Consider the following 18,891-nt stretch of genomic DNA (forward strand, 5'->3'; position numbering starts at 1 on the left):
TTAACATAAAAAAACAAAGAATTAAGACCCCACTTCAAACCATTCATTCTGGTCCTTTTTTAAATGATACAAAGGGTCTAAAAATTTTACAAGATGGTTAAGTACTTCTAGTTTTCTAGCTATGGGGATTCAATTAAAGATATTGATATTTCAATGTAGGTGCATTTGCATTAAAACTTATAACTCATTCATTTAAGTATAACACTTTAAAATTATCAAACTTATTTAAAAGGGTAGTTAAATATTGACGCACATAATTCTTTTTAAAGTGCGAATGAGAAATAGTTATCCTTCAACAATTAGTTTAATATGTAGCCCAATTTTCTTAATGTTATAGTGGGATGAAAGCAAAGACAATTTAATAAAGCTTCTTTTTTCCTATAACTTTTTTAATCTTTAATTGACTCTTATGTATACATGAAATACTTTTTATACTTCTAAATTTATATACATATTATATCTAATTTATATTCATAAATTTTGTTTAGAATTTTAATATTTTAAATAACGTTACAACATTTTCTACTTTCAAACTTTTCATTCATTCGAATACTTTTTGATAAAAATAAATAAATGAGGTTTTCCTTTAAATAATTGATTGCATTGTAATCTTTGAACTCACCTTTTAAGCATTGAAACTTAGCTCTGTAATTTTTAATTTAATCAAAACATTAACTAAATCACATTAAAGTATCCTCTACTTTTAGCAGGACTAAAGCTGCATGATCACAACCCTTAAACGCTATTAAAATGTCAATTTCATTGAAAAGGCGTGGATAGAAAGGAAAAGAAATTCGGCTATCACTGCACCGCTGAAGTAGCAAGAGATTTAGCTACCCACGATTCAATCATCACCTGCGAATGAAGATTCTGGTCGGCAGGCACAAGATGCCCTGCTCGCGCTACAACAACATGCGTCAGATTTGAATAAGAGCGCACATATCCTGCCTGCACCTTTGACACTCGCCATACTTTTCTCTCCGCCCGCCAAAACTCAGCCAAGCCATTCCATTCCAGAGTGCGCATCCAGTCTTCAGTGGACAAAACGCCATCCCTGAGATCGAACTGCCCCTGATACAACAAAACTGGTATTTTCAACAGAAGTCTTTCAACCTTCCATTTAGTGCTCTTCATAATGTCCTCTCGCATCCTCCGGCGCACGGTGTTCCTGCAGCTGACCCAGGTGGCGGTGGGATGAGCGTTGAGAGCCTCTTTCACACCCCCCTGGTTAACGAAGAGACGTAGGTAGTCGGTGCCGTTATCGAATTTGTAATAGGGAACAGTCCGCCTCATGTCATCAAGGGTTGCAAGGCCTGTTCTATTTTTCAGGTAGCCAAGGACGCGGTTTCTTGCAATGCGGGCGTCGTTCCATTTGTGCTGAGTGGTCAGACTGACGGCCTCTTCCTGCAAGCTTTCGAGGTAAAGCTTCTGTTGGTAGTCGATCAGCCCCACGGCGTAGGCCACGCTCGCATGTGCCTGTACCTGCATTTACACGGATTATATTTCCCAGCTATTTTATCATTTTCTACTTCATCATAGTGTGGAGGAACTCTGTACGAAAACAATTTGAAGTGGACAATCCGAATGAGTTATTGGAAGTGATGCGATATCACAAAGTTAGAGTATTTTAGTCAAAATTGATAAGAAAAAAAATGTCAATGTTGTGTTTCTTATTTTTAGATTCTTTGATCTTTTGAATGTCATTAAAATTCTTTCATTCATTCTTTCATATGATTCAAATGAGTGAATGTTTTTAAAAATGTTTGCGAAGCTAAATAGTCACAAAACAGATAAGCATGAAAAATTTAAAACAGATAAATACAATGTCTACTTAATTTTTTTTTTTTTTTTTTTCTATATCTTGAATCTTCTAGTGTATATCTTGATTTAAAAATCTGATTAAAAAAAGAAACAACAATAATGCTGAAAGATAAAACTGTCTGGATGACCTTCTTTGTACATTTGCTCCTTAAAATGACATACAGACCTTTGAATATCGGTACTTAACATGTCTAACATTTACATTGAAGAAATATCCAACATCATTAGGTGTATTTTACGACAAGGGGAGCCCTTCTTGGCTCTATGGAATTTGCTATATCTAGACAAGGGGGCATCCATTTTGAAAAATTTACATCTCACTTTGTCATAGTCTAGTTTACAAATTGTCAAGATCCGATCCTACATCCATAATAATAAGAAATTTGAACTGCTTAGATATCAATATCAATTTAATGTAATAGGTTTTAGTGCCCTCTTATTTATAATTCTAATTGACTAACTTTGTGTAAAGAAGTTTCAAAACAAAAATATTGTTAAAATCTAAAAATAAAATAGAGATATTAACAAATGGCATTTTTTTTATGATTGTAGTTAGTTTTAATTGATAATTATGTTAACAGATTTATTTAATAATGTTGAAGTTTAGGTGGACATTTATTTAAAATTGAATAAGTAAATTATTTTGACATTTTGGTTAAAGATTTTGCTTGAAAATTGTTGGTGTAAATCATTATTCATCATGGATATTATTACACCTTACTTAAGTTTACTTAGGATTACATTTCATAATAGTTTGGGTATGAGACGCTTGGGTGTTTGTGCCACATTGGGATAGCGTGTGTGGGAGAAATTCCACCTTTTATGGTGTTGATCTTGTTGTTACACTCCACATTCAGTGGGTGATCCACCTCATGTGGACTATTATATTATTTCTCCTACCTACCCACACCTATTTCCTACCTACCCTTTTTTCTTATTGAGCCACATGTCATGTTTGTGTGCTCACATATCCCTAGCCTTGCCTATATAAGCAAGCTCATCTACATTGTATGTAACTATGTAATGATGATTATTGATCATTTTCTATTGATGAGAATACAGTTTATTCTTGTCCCATATTATGTCTCTATTTTGTACATTTCATTGAGCTCTTGATCTTGGCAAAATCTCACAAAAATAATTGAATTTACATTTTATATTAGTAATTGTGGTGTTTAATTTTATCCTTAAAATGCTTTTAAATGAGGTTTTAAGTTTTCAAAAGTGGGATTCCTTGTCAAACCTTCTAATTTGGAGTGTTGTCCAAATAATTGATACAATGAACAAAGAATACATATTACATTTGAGCTATTCCATTAATAAATTTCTATACAATAAATACAATGATAAAAATACAAAGAAGAGACACATATCTTAAAAATAAAGAAAAGTTCACAAAGCTATATGATGAGATCTTGTTTTCATTTAAAAACATAATTATAGACAAGTACATAAATTATCTAATTAAGTTATGCATAATATAATAATACATAGCTACACAAATTCATCTTCGATGGTGCAAGTTTATTAATGTATTCCACATTTAAAATTAAATGTAAGAGTCTCGATAGTTCACCTTTTCCCTTAAGATGTGATGATTATTTACTCGAGTCATAAGAGGTACAAGTTTGTAGAATATCCACAACTAGATTCAAACCAATCTCTACTAAGAAAGCCCAATGGTTTACCATTTGAATTCATACATTCCCATTTAAAAATAAAAAATAATAATTAATATTGTATTAATTATTTAAAAATAAATCTTATGAGTTATGTCAAAATTCATTAATTTTAAAATGTTGGAGTGAGCTCCCAAGTCAATATCATGAATGCAAACAACTTCCATAAAAAGAGAGAGATAGATAAAAATTTCACTAGGAAATGATATATTATTGTTGAGATACTTTATAATGTTCAATAGCCTTTCTTAAATATGCAAGAGTGGGATATGAGAGAACACAAGATGTGAACATGTGTCTCAATAGGATGCAAAGTTAGGTAGATGCCAACAATCATCAACTACCTAGCTACAAACATTAAATACAGTTAAAACTATTAAATGATAATTGCTTAAGTTGGACTTAAGCACGAGTAGATAATATTTACTCCAATAGCTCCCCTTAAGTGCAACTTAGGGAGAAGAATTATCATGCAAAATGCAATATGATATGATGATGGGTCCCAACAACTAGGCCATGTTAGGTATCCATGTACAACTAATCATGCAACTAATTTCTCACAAACAAGAAAAAGAGAAAACCTCATGGGACAAAACTCCTCTCCAAAAAAGAGATGTAAGGAGGTCTCAACACCAATACCTTCCAATAAATACATCCATCATGAGAATACAATTGTCGCCCCCTCCATAAGAAGGAAAATGAGAGACAATGTAGCCCCCCTCCATAATGAATAATCTCTTTCACAAATGGTAAGTGTTTGAAGAAAAAATAAAATCCAATAGGGTGGGTGCAAGAAGTTGAGTCCCACTTTTGGGCAAAAAGTGGAAGTGTTTTCCCTAGTTTTCAATTTTTTTGTCGATTGAGGTCAAAATTTGAGGTACTTAAAGTTTGAATCTGAAAAAACTTTACTAATAGAAAATGTAGTGCTTGGAGTCTAATTTTCAAATATGTAATTTATTTCAATACCCACATGGTAGAAATTTCTTTTTAGTAGACATATTTAAAAACCACTTTTTCAAAATGCTTGTTTTAGGACTATACCACACGTGTACGACCACCATATTTTGATGTAAATAAAAGAATGCTTGCAAATCCTTCTGGGAAAAGATACCTAATACACCAAATATTGATGACAATATTTTTTCTTATTTTTATATTGAATATATTTTTTTTAATTAATTTTTAATTGACTATAAAGTACATTTTCAAAACATTTGGTGTACGACCACCATAATTTGATGAAAATTTCATATTTTTTAATCTTCAAAAGAATTGTATATAGATTGATGTCATATAATTTATTTTCAAAAAAACCTAAAAAAAAAAAGTTATTAAATTGTTACTAAACCTCACTATTTTACATTTAGGTATCACTTTCAATTAATAAATAATGCAAAAATAGTAAAACTAATCATATCACTATGAAATTTACATTTTTGAAATTAGGACAGTGAGAAATCTAATGGGTTTTTGTTTCATAAAAAAAAACGATTAGGAAGACCTTAAAAAAATTACAGCAAGGCAGAAATTTGGTATTCCAGTGCCTTAGCCATTTTTTTGGAGGTCCAAGCATAGGCTTGGTCCCACCAAGCCTAACCCGAAGCCAAAACTGAGGCATAGGTGTGTTTCTCGCTCCTTTTATAAAACGGGCGCCCGTTATTTAAAATTCAAAAAACGGGCACCCATTTTGAAATTTATAGTACTTTAAGAAACGTGTGTCCTTTTTCAGAAACGGGTGCCCGTTTTTAGAAACGGGTACTCGTTATTAGAAACATGTGCCCGTTTCTAAAAATCATGCACCCGTTTCTCTATGGTGGTCCGATCCTAAACGGGCACCCATTTTATTTTTATGGGTCGGGGCTCCGAAGCTAAATGGGTGCCCGTTTCTTAAAAAATGGGCACTCGTTTCTAGCGGCAAATTTTTTTTCTCGTAGACTTCCATGAAATTGGGACCCAACTTCTTGCACCCACCCAATACTTACAAACCAGTTGTCTCCCCTTAGGAAGAAACAAAACCATGTATAGATGCAAGTATGGTTCCCATTTTGGATATGTTGGAAAACATGGAAGCATGACGAATGAAGATGATGTCTTCAAAAACTATCATGTGTCTCCTTGTCCAAGTGATATGATGATGCCACAATCCAATCAATTAAAGAAGAAGGTGACAAACTAGAACTATGTGGAAATTGATGTAGAACAAGCTCCAAAGACAAATATGATGTGACAAAAGGATTGAAATGATTGTCATTAAGGAGGAGAGAGAGCCCCTCAAATGCGACTAGCCTTAAACCACACACATTAAGCAACATATTAAGTCTAGAGAATGATAGTCAACTCTGAGTGTTTAACAATTTTAAGCGTAGAAGTGTATTCTTAGTGTGACCACACATATTAACCAACATATTAAGCCTAGAAAATGTAAGTCAACTTTGAGTGTTTAACACTTTTAAGCCTAGAAGTGTAAGCTTAGTATGTGTGATTTAAGTCATTCCCTCAAATCTATCCTCCAAATATGTAGTAAAAGATTGACAAACCAAGTCTGAGATAATGGATAAGAATCCATCCTATAACCATAAATCTAAAATACCAAATATGTCCTCCAAATTTAAAAAGTGATGATGATCCTACTAATCAAGAATGACGGAAATCTCAAATTACTTTGTATAAGAAGCCAAAGGAAGTGAAAGTGGATCAACTATCTTTGAAGGAAAATCAAGAACCTCATCTGAAGTCTCAACATACTCCAAGGTATCAAATCAAGCCATTGAAGATGGGTGATAATGCCATCTCTCCATTTATTATAGCCCCCCCTCATGTGGCTAGAAGTTATAGGAGCTACATAATAAGGACCTCTAGTAATTTGATTCTTCCATACCAAACAATATGCTAAGTAAATAAATATTAAAAATAAATATAGAGAGGAGGATTAGGTATTTCTTATATTATTTGTTCATCTAGTGGATTCTTTCTAGTTAAAAGTCTAGTTGATGTGCAAAATATGCTTCCTACACTAATCTATATGAGGAGGTATATGCAAAAATTAAATTGATGATAAACAAGTACATGAGAATGTACACAAAAAAAACCATAAAATAATGATTTGTGTGGAAAACCCCTTTAGGAGAAACCAACAATCTAATGAAACTCAATGTATTGTTCAATAAATCAAGGTTACAATACACTTGTAGAGTTTAAGCCTTTATAGGAGCATCGCCTTGACAAGAAATCTAGAGCAATTTTGGCAACATAACAATACCTACAAAAATAAATATTAAAAATCTATCTCAAGCAACCAATTAATGGGAGAAGCAATACATGAAACCATAAAATGGCATTAGAAAGCTATGAGTTAAAACCACCCAAAATGTGGTGCCCAAATCCCTAGTAAAAGTATCTAGTTCCTAAATCCCAAGATGAGTCCATAGGATAAAAATAGCACATTCCTTCTACATGCCATAAGCTAGTTAGGATATTCTCACCAACTTGGGCACTATATTTTAGCTCCCATTATCTCCATTGAAGGATATCTAATTATTTGACTAACACATGTTACAAGTTGGTTAATAAGTGCAACTCCTTATCATAGCTCTGTTATGTGTCATAGATGCTCTTACATTTTCAATATATGGAATGCCCATCTTTTGAAGGCTACAAATTTTAATTTAGAAATTCAATTGATTATTTTTTAATACAATATAGATCTTAGTTAGTTATATGCCATTGTAGCTACCTTACTCAGGTTAAGGGTCACTTCAAAATTTCTCAAGGCCAAAAATGATCTCTAGAGGTATAAGTTTTTATTTTTGTGTTCATATTGTAAAAATTAAATTTTTTGGTCTTAATAGTGAAGGATGAAAGGTTGGAAATGTTTTCCTAACATTCTCCCACTTTTTGAACACCTTACAAGAGTAAAAGGAACGCCAAAACTATCAATTATCTAATAGGGGTTGGGCCCATAGATTCACTACACCCCTTTAAGTTCTCAATGTTAATTGACTTTGTTAATTCACCTATGACAACTATCACATTCTTATAAGTGTAAAATTTCTCCAACATCACCCCCATCCTCTACAATGACATAAGAAAAATGGTACTAGACATCTATGTGCTTCATCATCACATGAAAGGCTAGGTTCTTTGCCAAAAAATCTGAGACTCTAACTATCACAAATAAAAATGATAACTCACTAACTTTTTCCTACATATAAACATAGTCTCTTAAGCTAGATGACCTATTGACATGCATGAGTGGTTGCAATGTATTTAGCCTCTATAGTGGAAAAAACAACTACAACTTGTTGCTTGCTCATCCAACTAATAACACAACCAAATAAGTTAAATAAATAACTACAAGTGGATATTCTACTATTGACATCTCTTATCTAATAAAAATCCTTAAATCCATGAATATATACATTTAGTATTGGTCTTTTGTTGAAACACCATAATAACAAGCATAGTACTTAAAGGTGGCCTAAAAATATCTAAAGACCTTAACTACATCCCTATGATTTTGTCCAAAATTAATTATAAAATGCTTCAAGACTCCCACTATTTAGGAGATGTATAGTTTATTATAGACCATAGCATACATCGAGCTTCTAATTATATTGGTATAATGAGCAAAAGTAATAGCGTCTATATAGCTAGGAAAATGGTCTCTCAACCTTACAATTACATAAGGTTACATTATAGTAAGTTAACATTTTAGCACAAATTGGTCCAAAATTTCCCCCAAAGCCATAGATTGGCTAAATAGTAATTAAATTTTTGTTGCAAAATCAAGTCTGGATTTGAAGACATTGAAGTTTTCATTTTTTTAAAGTTTCAAAGTCAATTTTGAAGGCCTTAGAGGCATTTTTTGGGCTTGAAAGTGGTTGCAAAAAGTGTAGTGTTTATAACTTGATAGAGCACTCAATGAGCTTTCTAATGCTTCAAATAGTTCATCAATTAGACTTCTGAATCAAAAGTTACAACCTCCAAAAGTTCTCTTGAAATGGGAAATATAAAAATGTGTTAGACACATAAATGAATTGTAAAGGAGTACATAGGTTTGTGTTTTGACACATCATAGAGAATCTTGGATTAGAGATAAGTTGGACACAACCTTTTAGGTGCCTTTAACTCATTACTTTGTAATACTATTTGGCAATTTCGTGTATTGTAGATCTTTTATATATTAGGTGTGTGAGATGGAGGCTGTATGTAAGAATTATATTTCTTGAGTTACTTCTATCTCTTTGGTTGGTGATACTCTTGTGAGAAGCTTTCTCTGTAAGTATGTTGTATTCTATTGGTGATTTCAAAATAATATATTAAGTGACTTTTTGGAGTTCTCCTGAATGGGGTTGAAGCTAAATGAGGGGGGTGAATGGATTAATGAATATAAAAGAGTTAAGGGCCTTGATAGTGAGGAGGAGGAGGAGGGCTTCTAGCTAAGGGATTTAAGAACTACATATTCTCATATCTAATGTTCTACATGTCTATATTGCTATGCTGTAGATTTTTGTTAATGCATATAGTTATGTAATGGTATGGATATGATAGGTGTTAGTTCACTTATTGAAACCCCGTGCAATGGAGAATTTTGTATTCAAGTTTTTTGTCAACTTTTTAGTTAGTTTTTTGGGAGTCTAGATTGGTATGCTTGAGCAATGCTCAGATGCCTTGCCAATACAATGTAAAAAATTTCTGATATCAATATAAGCTCTTTGCAGCTCTGTTGCACCTTACTTAGCATAATAATAATAATAATATTATTATCCTTCCCCGTTAATGGAGCCAGGTTGGTTGATCTTCTTGTCGACCTAAGAGTAAATGTAGTTTGGAGTGCTCCCGAGGAGGGCTAGGTCAAGATCAATTTTTTATGGGGCATTGAGAGGTAACCCTAGTGTTAGTGGGGCTAAGTGCATCGCGCGAGAGCATTACAGGAACGTTCATGCAAAGAAATCAGAATATCTTAGGGTGGCCACAAACAATTTGAAGCAAAATTCAAAGCTTCTCTTATGAGATTGTAGATGAAAAAGGAGATAAATGTGAGGTGTCTCCATCCTGAGCGAGACTCACTAATAACAATCAATGTAATTCGACAATGCACCATACCCAACTAGAAGCTCGATTGATGGTTGAAGCCAATTCAAAATCTGATTCAAACGTTTGACGATTTCAAGTTGAGGCATGTCTATAGAGAGCAATGACATAGTGGATGAGTTGACTAAGATTGCCACGGTGCATGAATATCCCACGCATGGTGCATGATAACACCACGTGAATCCCATGTCAGATGGTGCCAACCTTGGATGATTTTGGCAGCAGGTTCCTTGGCATGATGGCTGCCATTACATGTCTCATTTATGGCAAAATAATAATGAAACATTGTTTCAATAAGATAGCAAGGATGATGGGATAGATCTCGCTATCCTTGGCATTATCCTCAGTGAGTGAATATGTATGCCAAGGACACTTGACAGGAGTATTGGCATGCTCGAGCAACAAAAGCAATAACTAACTAATAGAGCTAAGATTTTGTAATGATCCTTTCCTTTGGGGGTGGAGATCTAATTATGCCACTTTTATCCTTTATAATGGAAGGAATTTGTCGATGGTTTCTATGCCCATCTTGCTTGTCTCACATATTTTCTTTGGTTACTGGTGCAATAGGTGAAATTGTTGATTATGTTGAAAGCACCGAAATACTGAGAGGGGGTGAATCAATATTTAACAAATATGAAACATCAAATGTAGTATAAACATGAAGAACACAATCACAAGACAAACACCAAATTTTATACATGGAAAACCCAAATAGGAAAACCCATAGAGAGTGTTAACTCTCACTCTCCGGAGAATATTTAACTAGTTATATGGTGTTTACAACAAGGGTGGCTCACTGCTAGATTACAAAAGTGTCTCACTGCCGTACTGCTCACTGCAAAGATACAAAGGAACAACTCACTACCAGAATGCTCACAACAACATAAAAGGTTGAACTGAAAGGGATTGCATCTACAGATGCATGAGATTAGTTCTCAGATTAAGCTCAGATTACAATTCACAAACTCTACAACAGATCCGGTTAGAGATCTCTATATAACTATCTTGCAGTAGGTCCAGTGAAGGACTACTACACCATTGCAACACTCTCTGCTTTTGTTGTTTGTAACTCTCACTTCACACATTTCTACCTTCGTTGATAGCTCCCTTTCGCACATCACACATCTTCATACCATAAAACATATTCATACTACTACATATGTATATGTATATATACCCAAGGGCACAAGTACAAAATAGTGCGTAAGCCAAGATCAACACGTTATCAAGACACTCATGTCAGCCTCCATAAGATCTCTACATGCTTCCTTTTACATACTTCATTTGCCAATGTATATGTTGAGATTATCAGAATGGGGCAAAGTCATCCGGATCCAAGACACATGGGCTTTACTTAGTGAACCTGGGTTATAACACGTGCGTTCATGGTATACTAAATAATTCCCCTATTTTCAAAAAATATTGCCTTAAAATCTTTTTTTGTCACCCCCTCCCAATACACAACTCAAATTAAAAACCCCCCTATTTTGACCATATATTGCATTTTCCATAGCCCGAATTAAGAAACTCCCTATTTTCACCAAATAGGCAATATATTGAACTTATTTTTTGAGATATTAAACCTCCTAATATGAATGCACATGATATAATATTGCCTAGAAAGTGAAGCCCTTGTGATCCAAGAATATCGACCCATTATAACAAAATTAAGTGCAACATCTCCAAACCGTAGACTCCAAGCATACCAAGAATAATGCAACACAAACCTTGAAGAGATACTACTGATATTATCAAAACAGATAATATTGGAACACATGATTGATACCGGGATCAATGAGAACTCAAAATTCTGGAACAAGGATCTTCTAGAGATTACCACATTGTATTACCTCCATCACACTGCATCATAACGCCTGTCCAAAAATAACAACATCTATCCATAACAAAAGAACTGCACATACTGACTGCATACAACATCACATACAACATCCAAACTAATATCCAGACCAATATGAGCCAAATACACTGTCGGGTCCAAATCGGATAGTTGGTTTGACATCAATGACAACAATATCAACAATATTCAAACAAGCCTAACATAAATTGGTGGCAACATCCATGAACACCCCTATCAACTTAATCTCAAATAAAAGGCAAATGCCCTTTCTTGGGGAAGTTAAGAATAAATGACTCAAGGTAGTGTCCAATTATTCCCATGGGCTTATCATCAATGTTGTGAGGAAGATTTTTTTTGGGGGGGAGGGGGAGGATGGAATTCATATTCACCACCCACCGCTACCAAGTGAATATGAACATCATTGCCATGTTCTTGGTGATCACGTTGATGATTGGTGAGTCCAAAGTGGGTGCAAAACAATTGTTCTACAAGATCTTCAAGGAGTCCTTCCTGAGGGAATTGGACCTAGTGGTGGCAAATGTGAATGAGGAGATGCAAATCCCTAACCCTCAAGATTACTTTGTGGTTTGGTGCCAAGGCAGGGAGGTTCCCAAGCTACCAATGCTCTCCTTTCTAGACCCAATGGTTTTTGAGAGTCAAAAGCCCATCATCTCAAGCAATATCACCTTCCTGAAGAAATTGCTAGGATTGATGTTGATCGAGGGTGGCGACTGGATAAAGGATTACAACTACAATGAGGGTTTTCTAAGTGACAACAACAAGGAGGAGGAAGATGAGTTCGGGCCAACCATCAAAGAAGAGGTTCTAGACATGGTCATGGATGAGGCGCTTGGTTTGAGCCATGGAGTTGGAAATATGGCTCAGGGAGGTGTGTATGTGGATAGGTCTCTGATAGGGGACTAAACTTGTTAGTTGCAGAATAGTCCTTCACTCTGGTTTGGTTTTTTTCTATGTCTAAACGCTAATATGTGATATGAGTCATAAACACAAATACGATTTTGGAGTGTCAAGTGTACCATTTTATTTGGTGCTTAAGTTTCCATTTTGTCTTCTCCTAGTATGGGTGGGTCGAATATGTAATATTTTTACCTTGATAATATAAAGAGAGCTACTCCAAATGTACCATTAATTTACCAAATACAAAATAAAAAATTATTATCCTATTGTTTAATTACATTATTATATTATTATAATTATATATTACCATATAAATATGTAAATTCAAAATCTTTGTAAAAATATTTTTAGTTTTGCTATATATTCATTAACAATATTTCCTATTATCACTAGCATATATGTTTTAGCCACGGCAACAGGTGACATGGATATTTTAGCTATCATCTAATAAATAAATCTGACCACGATAAAAGTTAATAAATAGCATTGAATGTTCTGGGCACCGCCCTCAGATGAACTGCGAACCTTGGTCAATACGTGCACCACAAAGTGTTCCGGGTAAGTGGACGAGCCTTTTCCTCTCATCATTCTGGATATACGTGGAACCCCATTTTATAGAAAACAAACCAAAAGCTCTGACGTCAAACTACCTTTGATCTCTGAAATTTGTGTCCCAGCAAAACTGTACTTTGTTTCGAGGAGTATGCTTCTTGGCGTAGAAACATGAATCTCGTAAATTCATTGATTGCTTTGTCTTGCGATTATGTCCCTTGAAAAACCACGCCCTGTTTGACTAAATCACAGTCAATGTTATTTTACTGTTTTTTTAATTTTGAAAAAAAATCTGATTTTTAATTGTGAAAAAAAACAGCAAAACTGTGTGTAATTGTAGGCTCTAACATTTTGACCATATTTTTTTTTTCTGATTTTTTACTTCAACCCACAAGTTGTTTGTCCAGTTATGCTGTTACACTTTTCAACTGTTATAAAAAGTGAACGGATAAGAATTTTTTTGACAAATCTGATATTCATGGCTTAAATCAAATCATGCATTAAGCTTTGACTTTTAAGTTTAAAAGTGTTGGGAATATGAAACGTAATGGTTGCATGACCATTTGCCTTCTCCCAACTCTTGGTTTCTGAATGTGATTGTATAAATGGCTCTGTGCAGTCCATGTATGTTGAGATTAATAACGATTATTAAGAAGTTTTCTCTACTTGAGAGTGGACATAGCCTTCATGATGATGAACCACTATAAATTCATGTCTTGCATCTTTGTTCTGTGTTTTCCTTCTGTGGGTTTTTGTTCATTATTATGTATTTTCTCTGGTTTAAATTAACAAAAGTATTAAACACTCATAATTGACTGACATTCTTGGACTTAATATGTTGCTTAGTGTGTGGGGTTTAAGACTGACAGATAAATGACTATCATATTCTTTTCAAGGGAAATGAATATCTCTAAGAATGACAGGTAATTTTAAGAAATCCCACATAATTACATGTTTGGTATAAAATTCTCCATTTCTTTAGTTTGTTCATAAGCTTTTATATATAGATATATACTTAGTTTTCATTTGATTAAAAAAAACCATAAATTCACTTTTGAAAATCAAATGTCTATTTTTGAAAATTATAGCAATCTTAAGTTTCGAATGGCCACTTTTCCTCTTTAAGGAATTACGACAGAAATAGCCAATTCGCACTGCCCCACGCACATCCTATATGAGAGACGGTTAACTGTAAATCGTTAACGCCCCTCAGTGTTATAGACTTCAAGCAATTAATCCCATAATTCAAAAAGCACGATAACCATATGTTTTTTAAATTGTATTGAGATGCCAGAAAGAAAGAAATACAAATGGTAAATACAGAGGATTTCTGTAGTGGTATATAAATTAGTAAATGAGATAAGACAGGGAAAAGCATAAAACGAAGTAACAAATATTATAGAGCAATTTACCGTGTAAAAATTTTGTATGTTCAAATTCAGTTATCTTTATATTACTGTTTCAGTTTAGTTTACTTGTACATAATTACTTCTAACAAGGATAATTTTTATTTTCTACAATTTCTCAAATTTTTATATATCTGAATGTAACCATTAAGTCATTTCATTGCAAATAAGATGCTTTTCAATAGAAGTTTCAAAATTTCAAAATTTTAAATTTAACTGTATATCTATTTTAATGTCCTTATCAACTAAAAGTGAAAATTTAGTTTCATCCCTAAAAAAATCACATTATATCAAAGAGTTTAACCCTTTGGATGAACATGTGGATAAAGACTATCTAAGGGTGCCAATTAAAGGAAAGGCTAGATTGCTTGTCCCTCAACAGAACTGGGTCCCACCATCTAAGATGCCCGAAGGATGATTGGGAGGAAATAATTTGTCTTTTTTGCAATAAAAGGATAGTCGAAACTGAATTTCACTTCATCTTTAAGTGTGCACAGCTTATAAGAATATTTGTATGCAGTATGAAGAAATTTTGAAGGGGTCCAATCTGAAAGAGATATTAGAAAGGGCTGAAGAAATATTATACTGAATTGCTCTATAATATTTGTTACTTCACAAGACCAATCAAAATTCACAACAGAAAGGCTGACAGGAAAAAGAATTTGCAAACTGCTACTCTGAATCCCATAAACTAATGAAACTGCTACTCTGAATCCCATAAACTAATGATCTTGTAGACGTCATTAAAACTCATTCATTCATTCCCCACAGTAAGTAATAAACTTACCTGGACAACCGGGTGTGTGAAGCCATTACCAATAGCCGCGCCGTCGATTCGTAAGAATCCCCCTTTCTCTAACTGCTCTACCATGTAATATGCCAGCGAGGGCACGTATTTTCCTGCGTAGCTCTGGCCCGTGACAAAGAAGGGCCGGGATTTGAACAGAGGATTGAGATCATAGAATGCTTGCAGTGCGCTGTATAAATCCTTGGCGATTTCTTCTTGGTTGCTGGGAATATCCTGGTCGGTGGGGGCAACGCTGAAGCCACTTCCGATTGGGTTGTCGAGAAAGAGAAGGCCAAAAACACGGTTCCATGGGGCCGAGTTTTTGTGCAGGCGGAGGTCTTGAGTGACTCTCCAGGGGCCTAATTCGTACAGATTGCCAATCAGTCGGGAGCAACCGGGCCCCCCCTGAAGCCACAATACAATCGGTCTGTCCGAAAGTTGGAGTGCCGGTTCGATTGCTTCGTAGTATGCATAGAACATTTGGGCGCCGGGCTTCTCTTTGATGGTGAGGTACCCTGATGCCATTGGCAGGGCCTCTTTGGGAAATGTTTCTTCTGCTGCATTTGTAATTGTCACCAGCGCTGCAATTAGTAGGGCAACTGTGCTTAAAATTGTCCTGTTCATCTTCTTCATTGCTTTGGGTGGCAATATTGGATGGAAACGAATAGAAGGTTAAAAGAAAGAAGAATTATTTTTAATATTAATTTCTGTTATGGTGGTTCAGCTTGATGTAATTCTTTATAGCAGTTCTTGTTGATATGGTTAAGCTTGTCTTTCCTTGCAGTTTCATTATACTGTAATTTATTTCTTTTATGGTCTAGTAGGTAAGGGATTCCGTCTCTGATAAGAGAGAGAGGATGCTTGGAAAACTGAGATCATTTACTGCTCGCTCTCCCTCCCCTATCTATTTGCCGATGGTCTCAAGCTTGGCTCTCCAGTGTTATTTTTAATTTAAACGAGGAGGACAGTCGTATTTTGGAAAATTAGAGCGGCCTACCGTCCTACCGACGTACCGTCGCAACTACCCAACTTACCGGCCTACCGTCCTACCGACGTACCGTCGCAACTACCCAACTTACCGGCCTACCGACCAAGGCCTACCCGAAGCGTCTTGACTCTATCCATGCTGATATATCGGTTTACGCACCTCTACTATTCAAGGGGGTCCCTCTCTGTTACCGGATCGAATCCCTTCTACCCGGCTGGGAATGGAGATCGCGCTAGCCCTACTATTCGCTTGACTGGGGCATGCAGGGTGGGAGGCCCTTTATTCCCACCCCCTGACCACTTGAAGAACGGGGGGGAAAGTGGGCAAGGCACATGGCTGGAAAGGGGGAGTTAGCCGGGAAGGAAGTGAAAAGGAAGTGTGGTAGAGACAGAAAAATCCGTTCATTTCATGCTCTTCCCGGAACTAAACTAGCAGCCGGGGGTGGGTAGGAGGATAGCCGTTCCTGCAGGGTTGGGTAGGAACCGCAGCTGTATCTACTATAGCGATATATCCCCATAGAATTGTAGGGCTGCCTGGGGGTGGAGGGCAGTTGGGTGCGAAGGTGAACAACTATTGCCGCGCATGCTACGTCTATAGGAAGGGGTGTATGAATGCCCCGGTTGAGTGGTTGGTCTCCAGTCGATAGTCGACCCAACGACTGAAGTCAGGGCTGCTCTCCCTCTCCCGGCCCCTGATGGGTGAGAACAAATATAGTTGGAGATGGGGGAGGGTTGTTCAGTGAAGGCTGAGTTCTAGCATTCGTTTAGCTTCCTTCCGGTTCGAAGAATTCTAGTTGTCAGCTAGTTTCCCGCCCACCCGCCTAATTTTTCGGTGCCCGCCCGCCCGCCCTTTATTGCAACAACGGTTTTTTTCCCCTGCCATCCCATGCCAGTTTGGGAGGGGGGTGCTTTTGGGAGGGGGGTGCTTGGAAGTCTATTGTTTAAACTAGAAAGCTATCTCGTTCAATCGGTTATCAAACTTGCAATCCTCTCCCATCTGGGAATCTCCCTACTATTCTAAGGGGTGTTGGTATGTTACGTATAGAATCTTTTGGAGTAGCTAAGCCTTAAAATAGTAGGGAGATTGCCTCATAGAAAAGAGATGGTGGGCAGCTCGGAAATAAAGATAAAGTGCCTTGCTTCTTTTCCAGTGAAGGTCTCTGTCAGTGCTTGGTGGAATTGTTAGTCACACGATTCCCCCGCATGGATCTATAAATGGAAGGTATGCTAGAAGGTATGCTCCTGTGGCTAGTTTCCCACCCACCCCCTATTTTTCCGCTACCCGCCCTGCCCTTTATTGCAACAAGGGCTTTTTTCTCCTGCCATCCCACGCCAGTTTGGGAGGGGGGGGTGCTTGGAAGTCTATTGTTTAAACTAGAAAGCTATCTCGTTCAACCGGTTATCAAACTTGCAATCCCCTCCCACCCGAGAATCTCCCTACTATTCTAAGGGGCGTTGGCATGTTACGTATATAATCTTTTGGAGTAGCTAAGCCTTAGAATAGTAGGGAGATCACATCATAGAAAAGAGGTGGTGGGCAGTTCAGAAATAAAGGTAAAGTGCCTCGCTTCTTTTCCAATGAAGGTCTCTGTCAGTGCTTGGTGGAATTGTCAGTCACATGATTCCCCCGCATGGATCTATAAATGGAAGGTATGCTAGAAGGTATGCTCCTGTGGTTGTAGCTATTTTGGCTCCAAAACGACATGCCTTTATATGATGCCGAAGGCATACCATTCAAGTATGACAAGTCCATGAGAGCGACATTCCTGGGACCCACAGATGACATAGAGGTATTTGCGGCGGCGATGACGTGGATGATGTTGCTGGTTTGCGTTTGACGAAAAAGCTTGCTCACGGTTAACATTTTTCCGGTCGTTGTCACCGCGATGCGATGGTTACATCGGGCGAGGTGGTTAACATACCGCCAGCCACACAGTTTACATTTTTGGTAACCGCTAGTTTTGATTTTTTTTTTGAATTTTGGGCAACCTGCTTTATTGCGTCCACGAGTCGACTAACATCGATGGTCACGCGTTATGGGTACCGTTTTCAATTTTAATTTTTTTTTTTTGAATGAAAACTCGATTTCGCGAAAATTAAAAATATATTTCGTATAGGAGCTGCATGCAGAATGCATTGGTGGAGGCGAAACAAAATATTCGATGGTGTAAATTTATGTCCATCGTTCCATGACAATGTCCCCGGTTGAATCACTGAGCAAAGGGGTTGCGCTTCAATTGTAGTTATAGGTATGCATTATCAAAATACTTGTGGCTCCGAAGGGGAGGACAAAAGTCGACCGCATGCATAATGTGAGTTGTCTAGGTATATTGTTATCACCTGTTAATACGCGGGTTTTTTCATGTGCAGGGAGGAGGTATCGTAGTGCACAGGTGGGTGGTACAATTCAAGATTGTTGTGTAGGGTTATGGCGGCATTGGTAAATTCAAACCCTAACAGATAACGATAGTTTTACGATTCCTTTGTCAACCCTGTGTTTTCAATTGTAATTTTTTATGTCATTTTTGTATTGCAGAGGTGGTTGTGAGTGTGCCCTCGGGAGGTGTTAATAGTACAATGATTTGGGTGGAGGCTTAGGCAGCTGCGGTAATTTGAAACCCTAAGACATTCAATAATTTTTTATTTTATTTCTTGTGTCATTTTGTGTTCTATCTGTGAAAATTAGGCATCATTTTGCAGCATGGTCGTGTTAGGATACCAAGGTTCCCTGTTTGTGGTTTGGCGGAGTGAAAAAGATCTACAAGATTTTAAAGGTATGTATATTTC

The 18,891-nt window shown here is 36.3% G+C and overlaps 1 protein-coding gene across 1 annotated transcript; it reads right to left on the bottom strand.

Moving 5' to 3' along the window:
* Positions 1-653: 653 nt before the first annotated feature.
* On the bottom strand, positions 654-16,011 carry LOC131069236 (serine carboxypeptidase-like 50). Its single transcript, XM_058004599.2, has 2 exons — positions 15,118-16,011; positions 654-1,482 (listed from the first exon to the last, which is right to left on the bottom strand). Exons 1-2 carry the CDS (start codon positions 15,748-15,750, stop codon positions 802-804), a joined length of 1,314 nt encoding a protein of 437 aa, XP_057860582.2. The 5' UTR covers positions 15,751-16,011; the 3' UTR covers positions 654-801.
* Positions 16,012-18,891: the final 2,880 nt, after the last annotated feature.

This window comes from Cryptomeria japonica, chromosome 6 (assembly GCF_030272615.1).
Source record: "Cryptomeria japonica chromosome 6, Sugi_1.0, whole genome shotgun sequence".
Taxonomy (NCBI): Eukaryota; Viridiplantae; Streptophyta; class Pinopsida; order Cupressales; family Cupressaceae; genus Cryptomeria; species Cryptomeria japonica.

Bases quoted from the DNA above. Each gene is read 5' to 3' on its own strand.
- LOC131069236 (XM_058004599.2), bottom strand. From the start codon at position 15,750: ATGAAGAAGATGAACAGGACAATTTTAAGCACAGTTGCCCTACTAATT. The intron at 1,483-15,117 runs GTAAGTTTATTA...GTGTAAATGCAG, and splicing joins TCACACACCCGGTTGTCCAG to GTACAGGCACATGCGAGCGT.